The sequence below is a fragment of the Ovis canadensis genome, chromosome X (genome assembly GCF_042477335.2).
Source record: "Ovis canadensis isolate MfBH-ARS-UI-01 breed Bighorn chromosome X, ARS-UI_OviCan_v2, whole genome shotgun sequence".
NCBI classification, from domain to species: Eukaryota; Metazoa; Chordata; class Mammalia; order Artiodactyla; family Bovidae; genus Ovis; species Ovis canadensis.
The window spans coordinates 110,020,470-110,037,541 of record NC_091727.1 but is presented as its reverse complement, the minus strand read 5'-3'; the positions used below and the strand labels follow the sequence as shown (position 1 = coordinate 110,037,541).

The 17,072-nt window shown below is 38.4% G+C and overlaps 1 protein-coding gene and 1 long non-coding RNA gene across 2 annotated transcripts in view; one reads left to right on the top strand and one right to left on the bottom strand.

The window, feature by feature from the left end:
* Window positions 1-11,768, top strand: part of TENM1 (teneurin transmembrane protein 1) — an 899,404-nt gene extending 887,636 nt beyond the window's left edge. The window contains exons 31-34 of the mRNA XM_070290794.1: window positions 4,788-5,175; window positions 6,045-7,265; window positions 7,855-7,997; window positions 9,987-11,768. Of these exons, the coding sequence (XP_070146895.1) occupies window positions 4,788-5,175; window positions 6,045-7,265; window positions 7,855-7,997; window positions 9,987-10,745 (2,511 nt within the window). The 3' untranslated portion in view covers window positions 10,746-11,768. The remainder of the gene's footprint in view (window positions 1-4,787; window positions 5,176-6,044; window positions 7,266-7,854; window positions 7,998-9,986) is intronic.
* On the bottom strand, window positions 788-11,235 carry LOC138930480 (uncharacterized). The gene is made up of 3 exons (XR_011446198.1): window positions 8,413-11,235; window positions 8,087-8,182; window positions 788-2,957 (listed from the first exon to the last, which is right to left on the bottom strand). It is a non-coding gene; the product is annotated as an uncharacterized lncRNA (long non-coding RNA).
* Window positions 11,769-17,072: the final 5,304 nt, after the last annotated feature.

Sequence of the window (17,072 nt, the reverse complement as noted above, 5' to 3'; positions counted from 1 at the left end):
CTACATGTGACTAGTGAAGGAGCTGACATGCCTTAGGAGTATGTACAGCTTTGAGGGACTTCCCTCGCAGTTCGGTGGTTAGGATGCCACGCTTTCGCTGCCAAGGCCCCAGGTTCAATCCCTGGTTGGGGAACTAAGATCCCACAGGAATATTTATAGGTTTGAACTCAGAGCCTTAACCTCATTAGCGCCGCAGTCTGGCTGCTGAGCTAACTGCCTATAGACAATTGCTTCTAGGTCTCATAAATCTTTCCCTTTAAACTGTCTATACAGTGACAGAAAAGCTTGTTGAAACTTAAAGTTCAGTTATTTAGCCTCTTCTCTGACATTAATGAAGAATTTTATTGTTTCCCTTTTCTGAATTAACTGATTACTTCATCACAGTTATTTCAGCAAAGAATCATGTGAAGCAAATTTCATATGAATTCTTCTTTTTTTTCACTTAAATTCTTTTGGCTGTAGAAACTTACTTGGCAATAATTCTTTAAAAACAAAACAAAGAAACTCTCTGAGACTGTCAGTGTCTGCAGTGGACAGAAATAAGACCTTATTGACACAGAGTAATGTATGGAGAAAAGCCCCAGCAACGCCCCAAACTCGTTTATTGACCAGTGAGCTGAGCCAAACCACTTGTGCCTTTCAGTTGACTTTTCTCCCTCTCTGAATCTTACATTTAATTTGTTCTCTGATTACCAGGTAGCCCCTTGACTTAAGCAATGCTATTATGCAAAACTCAGAGCCTACAAAACCCATAATTATGGAATGGTTCTTTACTTTCCAAAAATCATTTATCACGAGATTGATTTTATTAACATTATTACCAGTGATAATAATTCACTGCATAGAAGCAGCAATTAAATGAAATAACTTAATATAAAGCACCTGGCATATCTAGTCATTCAATAAAAGTTTCTTTCCATTTAAATTATGCATTCTAATATTTATTCTAGTATTTATTAAGTTGGAAAACTTAGTGCTAGCACCTACTGCTACTTGAAGGTGAATTAAAACAGGAAAGAACAGAAGGGTGGAAGGAAATGAAAGCATTTTTGAAATTGTGATTCTAGAAAGAAAAGGGAAAGAATATTCAATTTACCAAAATCCAATTTACAGGTACTCTTCCAGGGAGGTGATGAAGTTCTGCGCCTCCTGTGCTCTTTTCTAGTCCTCTCTTTATCGTGGCCTTTGCTAGAACATTCTTTCACTATGTCTGGGGCAGAGCAAGACTAAGAGGCTGGCTCTAGAACTATATTTTGAAGTAACAGTTCTCCAACTTTAAAAATATAAATCTCTTTTTATACCTCAAAATACTTCTCTTTGTACCTTTATACATTTGCTTGGCATCCCTATACCATGATATATTGAAAAAAGCAAACAGCAAATATTTTACCTCAGTGTGCAGAAATTTTGTAAAAATTATTTGACTTCCTCTAGAGTAAGTAAAAATTATGGGTATCATTTTCATGCACAATGGTTTGTAGCCATTAGGAGAAAAATAATTATTTGGGTAATAGCTGTGGTTGCTTAAATGATCTCTTCTCTAATAAAAAAAATCAATTATTGTTTCTTAAATTTTCTCTATGTGGTCATTAATTCTCTGTCTTGATTCATGAGCCTTCCCTGAGTTAATTATATTTTGAAGACTTGTGGGGCTAAAATTTTGTATTTCAGGAAATGTAAATCTTTCCGTTTCCTAAAAACATTCTTAAGAACTTCATTTTAAATGCATTTAAATATATTTTATAATCATTTAATAAGATGCTTTAGTCTGATACATTTACACAAAATTGCCTCTTTGGGGCTGAAATTTTCAAAGGCTGCCTAGAGGGAGAGAATGCAGCCTTTGGCTTGTGCTTCCAGGTAGCCCCACACTGCCATCTGGTGGTCACTCAAATGCCTTACTTTTTCAAATTTCTGCCATCTCTCATTTCTGAAAGTTTTGGTCGCTCAGTCGTGTCCGACTCTTTGCGACCCCATGGACTGTAGCCCGCCAGGCTCCTCTGTCCATGGAATTCTCCAGTCAAGAATGCTGGAGTGGGTTGCCATGCCCTTCTCCAGGGGATCTTCCCGACTCAGGGAATCAAACCCCAGTCTCCCATATTACAGGCAGATTCTTTACTGTTTGAGCTACCTGGGAAGCCCATCTCTCATTTCCACTCCTGTTCAAATGAATATGCAGCCATGGTTTTAGTTTTCTTCTTTACAATGATCTCAGTCATTTCGGTTCTCACAATCAACTTTTTGGAAAATACAAAGTCTCCCGCTCTAGTGTTTGGACTAATAAGAAATGACCTTTTATTCTATAGCAGTGCTGGGGGCGTTGGATGAACTTAGAAGTATTGTTTTTGAACAAACTGATAACAATGCCTGTCCAAAGTGACAAAGTAGCCAAGTGAGAGCTAAATGCTATTCTGGCAACATAACGGTTACATTCACAAGATTTCTAATCACGTCATCCACATTCTTGGTCAGCACAGCATCAGCACCACCTAGGAACAGGGTCAGGCCGTGGTTTACTACAGCACGGAAGATGAGAGCAGGGAGAGAATGCAGTGGTGATGTGCTATAAATGTTTGGCAAGGCTGGTGCAGCAACTGGAAAAGGCAGGCTGGTACTGGATAATGTGTGCGAAGCATATGGCGACTGTCCCTGGCCCACCTCGCAGGTGACAGATGTCATTTGTTCATGGCAAATTGACAGAAGAGAGTGGAAAGGAGCTGAGAAATCTGGCTTTCAGCAAAGAGGTAATGCAGAGGCACTGCCTAGCAGTTTCACCCCAGGTTCTGTTGAGTTCTGCCTTGGTCAAGGACGGGGTGGTTCCTTCATGTCCTCGTGCCCAGGCAAGACTTCCACATCTCCCACCTTCTGTTCAGCAGGGTTTCTGGAGTTGCAGAGTATCCGCAGGTGATGAGGTGACAGGGTTTCCACACTCGGCTCTGTAGCTCCAGGCAGAGTACCTGGTGGAAGACCAAGAAAGGATAAGCCAATGAGCAAATAAGTGCTGACTTTGACTTCACAGTATTGACATGTGATTTGAAATCAGTTCTCAGAAGAGCAGGGAGGACATGCAGTTTCAAGAAGCATGTTCAATATTAGAATATAATTTCATATTTAGAAGATTTAAATGTACCTTATATATGCTTCTGTAATTCATAAATATTTATGTAGTTTATATTTAGAAGATGAGATGATACCTATTGTTTTCATAACAAAACTTCAGAAAAGAAAGCTCAACTAAATCTTTTTGCTTAATAAGCCAATTCTCTAGAAAGTAAGGGTAAAATCTCCCTTGGGGAGATACATCAGAATTTCTAGGGGTGAGCAATTTTTATTAAAAGATGAAATTTAAATGCTTTTCAATTAAAAATAGGGTTTGAGTTCTCCTTCAAACAGTGTTCCTTTTATGACTATATTTAAAATTAGAATAAGATAAACCGATATCAATGAAACACCTGTTACATGCATGGCATTATACCTCAACAAATAACTTTCTGAAATACAGATCAGTTTGGGGGAGAGGGCTTGCATAACCAGAGAATTTTCCACTTTTAATGGCATGTTTCCCTAATATCATTTAAAACATGAATTGTAAATCTATGCAGTAGTCCCTCCTCGCCCTCAGGGGATACATTCCAAGACCCCTCCATGGATGCCTGAAAGTGGGAATAGTACAGAAGCCTATATATACTATGTTATTTCCTATACTATCAGGCAGGTAACTTATATAGCATGGATACACTGAACAAAGAGATGATTCACATCCTGGGAAGGACAGCATGAGATTTCATCATACTACTCAGAACAGCATGCATTTTAAAGCTTAGGAACTGTTTATTTCTGGAATTTTCCATTGAATATTTTCAGACAGCAGTTGACTGTGGGTGACTCAGAAAGCAAAACTGCCGATAAGGGGGGATTAGTGTAATGATAATATTTTATATACTACTTACTTTTCAGAAAGACATCTGCTATATGAACTCAATAAGTAAGTTTTGGTGACTAATACTTAATATATGGCATGCCCTGCCCTCCGTGTCCCTCCCTCCAATTCATCTCCACATTGAAGCAATAGTAACCTTTCTCAGATACCAACTGGATTGTTTTTCCAGTGCCACAAGTGTCCTCTCCTTCCACTGAAACCATTTGCTTTCAGTGGTTCCCTTGTTGTCAACAGGTAAAAGCCCAAAGTCCTTAGCATGGCTTAGAAAGCTCAGTGTGATCTAAACCCAGCCTACCTGACTGGCTTCATCACTTGCCATTTACCCATCCCTTCCAACATCCCCATGCTCTGGCCACGCCAAATGCCCCATGTTCTTTGAAAAAAACATGTTCTCTTTCTTATCTAGCCACTCACAATGTTCTGCTCTGTGTCAGGAGTACTCTCCCCATCCAGCCCACCCACCTCCCTGCCTTCATCTGGCCACGCCTAGTCACCCTTTAGGTCTCAACTGTAAATATCACAGTCTCCAGGACACCTTTCTTGGCCTCTTAAGTCTAGGTTGCTGCTCTTCCTCCACCTCCCATAAGCACCCTTGAATTTCCTCTGTCATAACACATTTCACACTATATTGTAGTTGTTTGGTTATTTGTCTTTCTCCTCCATTAATCTGTAAATTCCATGAGGACAGACACATTATTGCCACTACTGTATACACTAGGGTCCACCACAGTGCCCAGCACACAGTAAGTGCTTGATAGCTTTGTACTGAAAGGATGAATAGGTATTTTCTTTAATCTCATCAACTTTGGTGGTACTATTATGCTGTCCTACCTTTGTCTCGTTTCAGTCTGTGATGCTTCTCTTACATAGCCAGCGGCGTTATATCTTTGAGTACGACCAATCGGATTGTCTGCTCTCAGTCACCATGCCTAGTATGGTGCGCCACAGCTTGCAAACCATGCTTTCGGTGGGCTACTACCGGAACATCTACACCCCACCAGACAGTAGCACTTCTTTTATCCAAGACTACAGTCGAGATGGCCGGCTACTGCAAACCCTGCATCTGGGGACAGGGCGCAGAGTTTTGTACAAGTACACCAAGCAAGCAAGGCTGTCCGAGATTCTCTATGATACCACCCAGGTCACATTAACGTATGAAGAGTCTTCTGGAGTGATTAAGACAATACATCTGATGCATGATGGCTTCATTTGCACAATCAGATACAGGCAAACAGGTTTGTGGTAAAAGGGTGGTGATGTATACAAGCACACTGGACTTAGGAAATTTTTACTGGCCACAGTCTGAGATAGAAGCATTAACTTACAGACATGCAATTCAACCAAATTTGAGTTTCAAATTATCTTCCACTGAAAATGAAAAGTATATGATAGATGGTGTGAAAGCCAATTCCTTAAAAAATACAGTGCATTTCTCTTTCTCTCTGCCCTCAAGAAAGTTGAACTCTAAGTACCTAGCCTAACTGAGTACCCATCCCTACTCACCACCAAGTTGTCCCAAAGATGCAAAGTCTCACTCAAAGTCCCAAAGATATCAGTCTCACTGAAACTAGTTCAAGCCTTGTGTAACCTCTATAAGCCTCAGTTGATGGCAACATGTCTTCAAAAGTAACCATTTTTTATTATATTTCATCCTGTGGGTTTATAAAATACCAAAATCCAGTTACTTGAATACTGGATTTGGTCAAAACCTGACCTTCTGACCTTGTAGCACCGGTTAAATGAACTGAAAGTATTTTTGTCAGTAATGATAAAAAGAGAGCATGTTTATAATATTAGTTTCATCACTTCAACTACTGGTTGGGTAGTTGAGAATGGGTTAGTACTTCTGAAGTTCCTATAATTAAATTACTCTATAATTATAATATGCAATATTTTAATTTTTTTTCATATTTGGTGACCACAGTGATGAAAATATATATCTATGAGATGAGATGTCCAGGCGTTAGATATCGAACATCAATCTCTAATATTTCATTTTGAATGTAAAAACATCAGTACTAAAAAAAAGAACACTAGAACTTTCTGATTGTTCAATATTGAGCCTCTCGCATTGTTCTCATGATTTTTATTTTGACCCCTTCAGGACCTCTTATTGGGCGCCAGATTTTCAGATTCAGTGAAGAAGGCCTGGTGAATGCTCGCTTTGACTACAGCTACAACAACTTTCGTGTCACCAGCATGCAAGCTGTGATCAATGAAACCCCTTTGCCCATAGATCTGTACCGATACGTCGATGTCTCTGGTCGAACAGAGCAGTTTGGAAAATTCAGTGTAATTAATTACGATTTAAATCAGGTCATAACTACTACCGTGATGAAGCACACCAAGATCTTCAGCGCCAGTGGACAAGTCATTGAAGTCCAGTATGAAATCCTAAAGGCAATTGCCTACTGGATGACTATTCAATATGATAATATGGGCCGAATGGTAATATGTGATATCAGAGTAGGAGTAGATGCAAATATAACAAGATACTTCTATGAATATGATGCTGATGGGCAACTTCAAACTGTTTCTGTAAATGATAAAACCCAGTGGCGTTATAGTTATGATCTGAATGGAAACATCAACCTCTTGAGCCATGGGAATAGTGCTCGTCTTACTCCTCTCCGATATGACCTCCGAGATCGTATCACCAGACTTGGAGAAATTCAGTACAAGATGGATGAAGATGGCTTTCTGAGACAGAGGGGAAATGACGTATTTGAATATAATTCTAATGGTCTGCTGCAGAAAGCCTACAATAAGGCTTCTGGCTGGACTGTGCAGTATTACTATGATGGGCTTGGGCGACGTGTGGCCAGTAAGTCCAGCCCTGGACAGCACCTCCAGTTCTTTTATGCAGACCTTGCCAACCCCATAAGAGTTACTCATTTGTACAACCACACCAGCTCAGAGATTACATCCCTGTATTATGATCTCCAAGGTCACCTTATTGCCATGGAGCTAAGCAGTGGTGAAGAATATTACGTAGCCTGTGATAATACAGGCACCCCACTAGCCGTGTTCAGCAGTCGGGGTCAGGTGATCAAAGAGATACTGTACACGCCTTATGGAGATATCTATCATGACACTTATCCTGACTTTCAGGTCATCATTGGTTTTCATGGAGGACTCTATGACTTCCTTACTAAACTAGTGCACCTGGGGCAAAGGGATTATGATGTTATCGCTGGTCGATGGACGACGCCTAATCATCACATATGGAAACAGTTGAACCTCCTTCCTAAACCATTCAACCTCTACTCCTTTGAAAATAACTACCCTGTTGGCAAAATTCAGGATGTTGCCAAATATACCACAGGTATTTAAATGGCGTAATGCTTTATGCTAAAGTAAAGAGAAAACGCTCCATGGTGTTTATCACGTAATCTCAATGCCTTTGTAAAGATGCTTCCTCTTCCTGCCAGCTAGCCCACAAGTTATTGTGCAGTCAATCTTTTCCTTAGTCTTCTAGAGTGAACAGAACTGTACACGTTGGTGTAAAACATGATACTTTTGCATCCTAGTGCATTTTCTTCTTTCCTTTTAAGCTTTCTGTTCATAGTTTTCACTCTAAAAGCTTCTACAAATAATTTCACAGAAGAAAAATCAGGATTGTGTTGCATCAAATAAATCTAATACCAGAGTCTGTGTGGCCTTAATACCACTACCACATTAAGAATTTCCACACAGTAAACTGAGCCAATCTCTATGATTATCCATGACTCAAAATGTTTCCCCAGAGAAAGGATCAGATGTTTTAGAGTGAATGATATAAAGGAGAGCTTATCCCTAACTTACCATTGGCTAAACATATCAAAGGCAGGAAAGGCATCTTTCAAGCTTTCCACAAAAGTTGTAAAGTATGGGCTTTAAAATTATTTTTTTCTTTTAAATTTTGTGTCTCACAGATATTGGAAGTTGGTTGGAGCTATTTGGTTTCCAGTTACACAATGTACTACCTGGATTTCCCAAACCAGAATTAGAAAATTTGGAATTAACTTACGAGCTTTTACAGCTTCAGACAAAAACTCAAGAGTGGGATCCTGGAAAGGTTAGTAAATGTTTTACCATCCCTATTTAGCTGAAAAAAACAGAAGGGCATCCAACACCATGAAATAGTATTAACATATATGTGCTTACTTCTGTTTGAGTCTTCATGACTATCCACTTAAATGTCCATGATTAAAGAGGAGGTAGGATAAAAGCTTCCATGAGGGAAAGACCAGAGAATCGGACCTTTGGGAAAAGAAAAGACCAACATGTGACTTGATGACTGCTGCAGTTGACTGACAAGAGGAAAGTGGAACTGAACTTTCATGATTCTAAAATGGGTAGCTATGAATTCTATATAGAGAACATTATTCTCTGAGAGACATAAAACATCAGATCTCCAACTGGAAAATAAATCAGAGCATAGTGCATTAGAAGCATGGGAATCACAAATTATTCTGATAAATGGGACTTACCTGATGATCCAGTGGTTAAGACTCAGAGCTTGCATTTCAGGAGGCACAGGCTCATTTCCTGGTCAGAGAACTAGGATCCCGCATGCCACACAGTGCAGTCAAAAAATTTTTTCTAGTAAAGAAAAAGTATGTAAGAGCAATGAAGTAAAATAATATTAGAAACTCTCTGGAAAAATAGGAATACCAAAACATTCAAAGTTCAGCAGGAAATTCCATCACTTAATGAGATACAAAGTGGAAGCAAGAAGGAACTTTTTCTTTCAGATGAAAGAAAGAGGAATATCTGTGTCTGCAAATATATATATATATATATACACATATATGTGGCTTTAACAAAATAAAACTGAAATTTGGGTGGGAGGGCTTAAAATTCAAGTATTAAAAAAATTATAAGTGAAAGGCAATTCTAAGTAGGCACTAGAGGCTTATCCCTTTTTGTAAATACATATAACATGTAAATGCTTTTTGTAATTAAAAGTCTTGCAAAAAGTTCAGCAAAATTTTAGAAACTTCTGATGCTTTTAAATGGACACCTGGAGGTTCATTATTCTCGTTTATTTCTTAATATGTTTGAAATCTGCCATAGTAAAAAGACGTTTTTTAGTTATTTATGTTGATTTTTGGCCACTCTGGGTCTTTGTTGTTGCTCAAAGTCTTTCTCTAGTTGCAGTGAGCAGAGGCTACTCTTCATTTGAGTTAGGCAGGCTTCTCGTTGCAGGGTCTTCTCTTGCTGTGGAGCACAGACACCACAGCGCATGGGACCAGGGATCAAACCTGTGTTCCCTGCATTGGCAGGTATATTCTTAAGGATTGGACCACCGGGAAAGTCCCAAAAGTGGTTTTCTTTTTTTTAATCCACATAAAAAGACCCATGAACTTGCTGATTTGCCCTTGTTATTTATAAGATCATGAGCTACTTGAAAGTAAGAATGATGCCTTATACCATCTCTTTATACCTCACTGTGGCTAATACATTACTCTACATCCAGTAATAAACAGCTAGATAGTATCTGTTGAATTGGAAAAAGTAAAATGTCTTTGTTTGAGGGGAGCTTCCCAGGTGGCACTTGTGGTAAAGAACCCACCTGCCAATACAGGAGATATAAGAGACATGGGTTTGATCCCTAGGTTGGGAAGATCCCCTGGAGGAAGGCATGGCAACCCACTCCAGTATTCTTGCCTGAAGAATCCCATGGACAGAGGAGCTATGGGCTATGGTCCGTAGGGTCACAAAGGGTCAGACATGACTGAAACGACTCAGCACGCACACAGACCCACTTAAGTGCCTTCTAGCTCTCGGATTCTGTGGTATCAAATATGAACATATTTGCTTATGCTTAACCCTTAACTCACCAAGATATCAAGAAATATATGCCAGGTAATCAAATCTGTTAGTCTTTTCCTTTCCAAAACTCGGGTGAAGATTCCAAATTAGGCTTGTTTTTAAATCACAAACCAGCAAATTAAGGAGAGGGGGAAGCAACCTGGCAAACCTTTGCTTTCTGCAATCACCAAGCATATGACAAGTGGCTAATCCTCTGCTACACTTGCTCTGTGCCTTTCTTCTTTCCTAGACCATCCTGGGTATTCAATGTGAGCTCCAGAAACAGCTCAGGAATTTCATTTCCTTGGACCAACTTCCTATGACTCCCCCATATGGTGATGGACGGTGCCTTGAAGGAGGGAAGCAACCAAGGTTTGCCGCTGTCCCTTCTGTTTTCGGCAAAGGTATAAAATTTGCCATCAAGGATGGCATCGTAACAGCCGATATTATAGGAGTAGCCAATGAAGATAGCAGGCGGCTAGCTGCCATTCTCAACAATGCTCATTACCTGGAAAACCTACATTTTACCATAGAGGGGAGGGACACACACTACTTCATTAAGCTCGGGTCTCTGGAGGAAGACCTGGTGCTCATTGGTAACACTGGGGGGAGGCGCATTCTGGAGAACGGTGTCAATGTCACCGTGTCCCAGATGACTTCCGTGTTGAATGGGAGGACTAGACGGTTTGCAGATATTCAGCTCCAGCATGGGGCTCTGTGCTTCAACATCCGGTATGGGACAACTGTGGAAGAGGAGAAGAACCACGTGTTGGAGATCGCCAGACAGCGTGCCGTGGCCCAGGCCTGGACTAAGGAACAAAGAAGGCTGCAAGAAGGGGAAGAGGGGATCCGGGCATGGACAGAGGGGGAGAAACAGCAGCTGCTGAGTACCGGGAGAGTGCAAGGTTATGATGGGTATTTTGTTTTGTCTGTTGAGCAGTATTTAGAACTTTCTGACAGTGCCAATAATATTCACTTTATGAGACAGAGCGAAATAGGCAGGAGGTAACAAAAAAAACTCTGCCTTTGCGTCACCAAAGACTGCCTGTTTTTAAAACATACAATGGTTTATTGTATTGGTTTTCTAGATCAGAACTCTGTATATGTAAATATGGAGGAAAAACATATCCAACTGCCTTTCAATGTGACAGAAGATGGTATTTTAATATTGTTTGTTTAAACTCTTTAAGAAATGACAGATTTTTAGTTCTTGTGTGGCAGTATTCAAAATAACACAAGTAGAACTCAAACAACTAAAAAAAAAAGTTTTCAGCAAGCACCACTTTCAATTTGTTGAGCCATGCATATGTTCAAATATAAAGTAAGAACCCGAGGTTCTCTGTTGTGACACAAGGTTATATACTCAGCTGTTGGCAGAACTTGCGGGCTATTTGAAAAGTGGTGCAATAGGATCTGAGCCGTGTGTTTCGAAAGACTACCAGCTCTTTCACGTGTTCCAGATCTGTTACAGGAAACTTCGAAAGAAGTGTAAAATGTCCTCGGCCACCATCTCCTAGAATCAGAACCCATTTACCCTTCCTCCCTGATGATTCCTCCTTGCTTGTTGAAATAAATGCCATGTTGTTGTGCTGTGTTTTGGCGTGTGGTGGCTGGGTTCTGTCTACCACACTTCCCTGTGGGTGTGGTCACCAAACCCAATTGCCACTATCTGCTCGTGTATACATGATACCAAGGCAGCTGGCCAATGAAACTCCTCCCACCCAACCTGTTTTGACTGTATTTTGTACTCAGTTGTCCAGCTGTATTGGTGTCATGTAAACATAGCTTTTATTAACCCAAGTAGGAATTTCTCATTTATATATAGGGTGTGTTTTGGTCATAGTTTCACATTCGTGATTCAGTATTTATACACTAATCCAATGGTTTTGTGCACATGAAAGGTAATTTACTACCAAGTGTGATTCTGATACAAAAAAAAAAGCCTTTCACAGACATACATGCCTGTGATGTCGATACATTACACTCACTACTACTGCAGAAATTCATAAGAGCCAAAACCTTAAAAAAAAAATAGACATAATACTAAGGTGAAAGGAAAGTACCAATGGGAAGACCAAACTAAACATCACGAAAGTTGCTGCCACGTTGTTTACCCCACTTAGATTTATCTTTCAAATGTACAATTCTGTATTGAACATCTCCCAGCCATAGTCAGGAAATTTAATTGAGCCCTTTCCAACCTAACACATTTCCACTAATTATGGAGAGGCAGACTATTTTTTACTAAGATAATTTATATGGATAGTTATTTTAGTTCTCTGTCTTTGCCCATTTATTTTTTATTTAATCATCTCTCCTGCCTAGGAAAATAGCTGTTTTCCAGGAAGGGTTATTTTGTTCTGTGATCATTTAAACTTTAGAAAAAAAGATCAGGATTAGTGTTAATATCAGCTGCAGTTTCTCAATCTGTATGAATCCTGTCATCCAAGAAGCCCCTTGGTGAACTGGGAGATTTGTGCCCAGTGACAAAGAGTTTGTAAGCTGCTGTGCAATTGTGAGTTACCACAAATGAAAATACAGGACAGCACAATGTGGCCTGTGGAGAATTCCCCTGAGCCAGCTTCAGCACTTTTCATCACCGAGTCTGGACATTTGCTGTGTCTGAAGGAGAATTTGTGATGGAATGTCGCAGTTTGGATTCTTGCCAGCTACTACCTAAATGCAGTAGGGGGTCAGTGCCTTGCTTTGTGATGACAGTCTTTTTTGAAAATATGCAAAGTCAGAATCCAGGCTCACATTAAGGTTTTTAAAGAGTCTGTCTCCTAACTACACAAAGTAGAGTGAGAGAAAGGCAAGGACCCACAGACAGCAGGGGAGGGTGTTATCCAAACATTTCATTTTCAAAACCTTCAGGTTGGGATAACCACATTCTTACACACATATTCTGAGAGAGAGAGAATTCATGATGAACCCATCTCTCTTTTTAATTGGAAGTACACCAGCTCAAGAGATTACTAATCCAGACTACAACCATATTATTGGGGTTTTTTTCCCCTGAATCAGGCCTGTGTTAATGGTATAGTATTTATCAGGACAGGATTCTAAAATTACTCACAAACTTGTTGAAAATTTGAATACCTCCACACCAGCCTAAAAATGGACCTTAAGTTCCTGGAACCTCTGATGTTCTTTTAAATCAATGGAAAAATGATTTATGAACTGTATATAGAGTACATTCATAAATGTGATGATGTATTTTATCACTAATCCAAGATGTCAATATTAGAGTCTATTTTGCTTATATTTTAAGCAATTATACGTTTTTGCAATTCACTGATGATGTATCATTTTCAAACTGCTTTAAATATCCATTAGAAACAAGTATTTGAAGCTTTTACTTAATAGTAATTACCTTGAACTGTGTATTTCTAGTTTGTAATACATATTTATTTAGTTTGTGCCTTTGGTTTCTTAAAGTTATATTTGTATTTTATTCAGGAAATGCACTTTTTGTCACTTACAGCTGTGGTTCTAATACTGCCTTGAACCATTACTGTTCTCTTTACCACTTCCAAAGTTTTTTGGAGGAAAGAGGAAAAAACCCAAAAAGTTAGCACATTAATGAGTAGTAAATCTAAGAGAAACATTTGTCATTTCTTAATAAGAACGTGGAGATATTGAATACATCACTTCCTGTTCATCTGAATACAAAGAATGCCTTTACTGACTTGTAGTTCTGAAGTTTAATGAAAGAACAATTCGTTTGCATTTCCTGATGAAAGTAAAAGCATTTTAAAGAGAAATACATGAATTTCTCATACCCAGAAGACATGCAGCTGACACTACTACACAGCCACACAGCATTCAAGTCAGCTTGAGTGAGAGCACAGCAGTTGGGCTCTCCTATGAAGGCTATTCTGGGCTGGAGGCAGGGAATACTCCGTGATTGTTTCTTTTTCCTAGTTAGGCCCATTTTACTTGTTTGTTTTGTTTTGTTTTGACTCTTGCACTACAGTCTAGAGATCCAAAAGAGCTGAAAAGTTCATAGTTGAACAGACATTTAAATATATTTATTTTTAGTTGTCATTCTAATCATTACTGATTAGAAGCATGACTCCTGAAGGAAAGGGAAATAAAGCCCAATTCATACTAATTTTTAGTAAAACACTCACCATATAAATAGGCTTTATTGGGTTTAATTTTTAACCCAACAAAATAATGTATAAAATAAGTGTTCCTTTACTGTCAATTTATCTAGAAGATCTATAATATATAGACTATATATATAATATAATATATACAACATAGCCAAATATATGAAAACTTAATGTATAATTTGGAATTCACATGCTATGTAGAGCGGTATACAATTAAATTCTGATTTTCATAAGGTTTTTTTTTCATTACTGTTGACACAGTTTCAAGCATCCTATCATGTTGTTTCTACTACTTTTTTCTTCTTTTTCATTTTTTTGAAAAAAATTTTTTAACCAGACCAGGCCCCACTGTAATATCACCTAAGAGAGTCAAGACAGTTTTTGCATTTATAAAGATATGTTCCTGTAAGGGCAATTGTAATGGAGTTCAGTGGTAATGGAAGCAAAAGTACAGTAATCAAGTGTGGAAAGGAACTTTTGGAGAGACTGAAATGTATTATAGCTTCTGGAAAAAACTGAAGGCTACAGATTAGATGCAACATTCTTGTGTTCTTGGAGGAACTCACATACACGTAGCTGACCTGAGTAGTACTTCAGATCTCAGACTGCTCTTCCACAGCCTTCTGTAAGGTTCTTTATTCTGCAAAAAAAAAAAAAAGAAAAAAAGAAAAAAAGCACACAAAAACCAACAAAAAAAAAAAACAAAAAAGCAAAACAAAACAAAAAAAAACAGAAAACAACAAACAACAAAAAATAATTCAACCACAAAATAGTGACTGGTTCAGTGTGTCCTTCATGTGAAAGCTATTAAGGACCAAATATACTACTGTGTATAAGAAGAAATTACTTCCTAAACAGTAACTGAAAATAGTTAGAGTTAAACTTGCTGTGGATTTTGTCTTGGCAGTTGTCATCTTACATTATTTGTCAAAGGAAATGTGTTTGGCAGTTAAAAAAATCTTTCCTTAGATTTAGTGGTGGACTTTAACCTCTTAAATAAATGTTAGTATATCAGATTGTGTCCTTGAAAAATATTTTACTTGTATGATTCATGACAATGTCTAAATCTTTACTATTCTTCTGGCAAAAGCATCAGTAAGAGAGAAGGTGAAAAAGAGAAGTATAGCCTTTACGTCAGAAAAATATTCTTTTTAGCTGCTTACTTTCTCATGAGAAGTAAAGATGTTTACAGTGTATGCCAAGATTTTCAGTTTCTATATAACAACAGTTAGAGGTTCTAATCATACTGGAAATTGTGTTATAATGGCTTGAGCCATGTTGCTAGGAAACAATAGGTTCCAGTTTTGTATTCCTGCTCTCACTCCTGTGCTGAAAAGTGACTGGATACTGTACAGGTTCATGTTCTCTGGCTGCAGTTAAATGGTCTTTTGCATTTTGCTCTGGCTTTCAGGTCAGAAGCATGCATTTTTCTACAGAGCATCACAACAACATGCTGTAAATATTTAAAGTTAAACATTATGTGTTGATATTTGAAACAAAAAAGTACTTTGAATATTTCATTTTTAAAAAATAAAACGACAAATGAACACTGTGTCTCATTTTATTCATGCGCCAAACTGCATTCTCAACTCAGTCTGGTCACCTTAGATTTGAAAAGTGGCTCCCTAACACAGAACAATAAAACTGCATAATCTTGAAAATATACGTGTAGAAATCAAAAAGGCACTAATCATAAGAGGACATCTTTTCACTTTTATTTTTCATACATATAGGATTGCTGACACCAATGACCATTTAATAAAAAAAGAAGAGTAGCTGTTTCAAGTTTAAAAGCCTCTAGGCTAGGACTTATAAAGGTTCTCCCTCCTGTTGATGCCTTTCTTGGCAATAGAAAGAAAATAAGGATTGAAAAACAGGGGTGGGAGGGAGCTAGGAGAGCAAGGCAACCCAATGCACTGGCAAAGAATTGGATGGGCCAGGGGAGGCAATCAGGAGAGACTAAAAAATAACAACTCTTCTGAGGCCCAAAGTCCTGAGCAGTTACAATGGCCCTTTAGCACTTACTTTTCACAAAAAGACATTTACAAGTGACACTGGGAAAGCTAGCCAGCAGATTTTCCAAAATTCATCTTTATGCTAATGCAGTACCTATAATCCAAACAGGCTGTTATTGCACTTTGCTTGAAATCCTGGAATTCACACCACTCTCAAATGCCCTCTGCTTTTTTATTCACCAATATATAGAGATACCTTGAAAAGATTCACAGAGCAGAAGACAATCTTGATTGTTTCAACCCAACCAATCAACAAAAAAAGCTATGGGGGCGGGGAGTGTAGCTGGGATATATTAGCATCACCTGGAGATTGTTTTTTCAACCTACGCATCTCACCCTCAGTTCAAAAAGAAAGAAGAGCTCATACATTGAGAGAATTATAAAGGAAATAAGGGATTTCTCCATGTTTCTTCCCTAGTCACCCTCACTTTCAGAGATCTTTGAATATCAATGTTATTTAAACATTTAGTAATATTACTATTGTGAATTTATTTAAGTCTAGTATCTCAATAGTCCTATAAGGTGAGCAAGACTTAATTGTTCCTATTTGTCAAATGTGATTCTAGCAACAGACTGACTTACTGTACATCACTGGCATAATCAGTGACAAAGCCAAAAAGCAAATTCAAGTCTCATTTGTTACTTTGATGGGCTCTCTCCAGTCGATCAGGTTTGTTATATTCTTTCCACATAAAAATATTCATTTAAAAAGCAAATGACCTAATGATGAAATTCCAGCCTTTTACTACAAGTTGGGCCAATGAGTCCAAACTATGAAAGTGTCCAAATTGGGCAGTTTAACTTCACCCTGAGTGCAAACTGCAAAATTATGTTGCCCCATTTACTGCAAGGGCAAACATAGGCAACAAAGTTGAATTTATAGCCCACTAACAGGAAGACTAGGCATCTTACAACCTTGAAATACTCAAGGGCAAATCTGAGTTTTATTATTAATAGACTTTGGATTCTGAACTCAATAAAGTGAATCAAATAAAACATAAGCTGACATCTAAACATTCTTAACAGATTTTAAAGCTGGTTCTCACATTTTAAATTACCCTTTCTACCACAAATAATATCTTAAACCCAGCCCTCGATTTATACCAGAAGAGTTAATCAGAGTTAATATCCCCTGTAGGCATATTCTCCCTATGTACTACCACAAAGGTTCCCTGCCTGCAACAGCCAAATGGACAATTATCT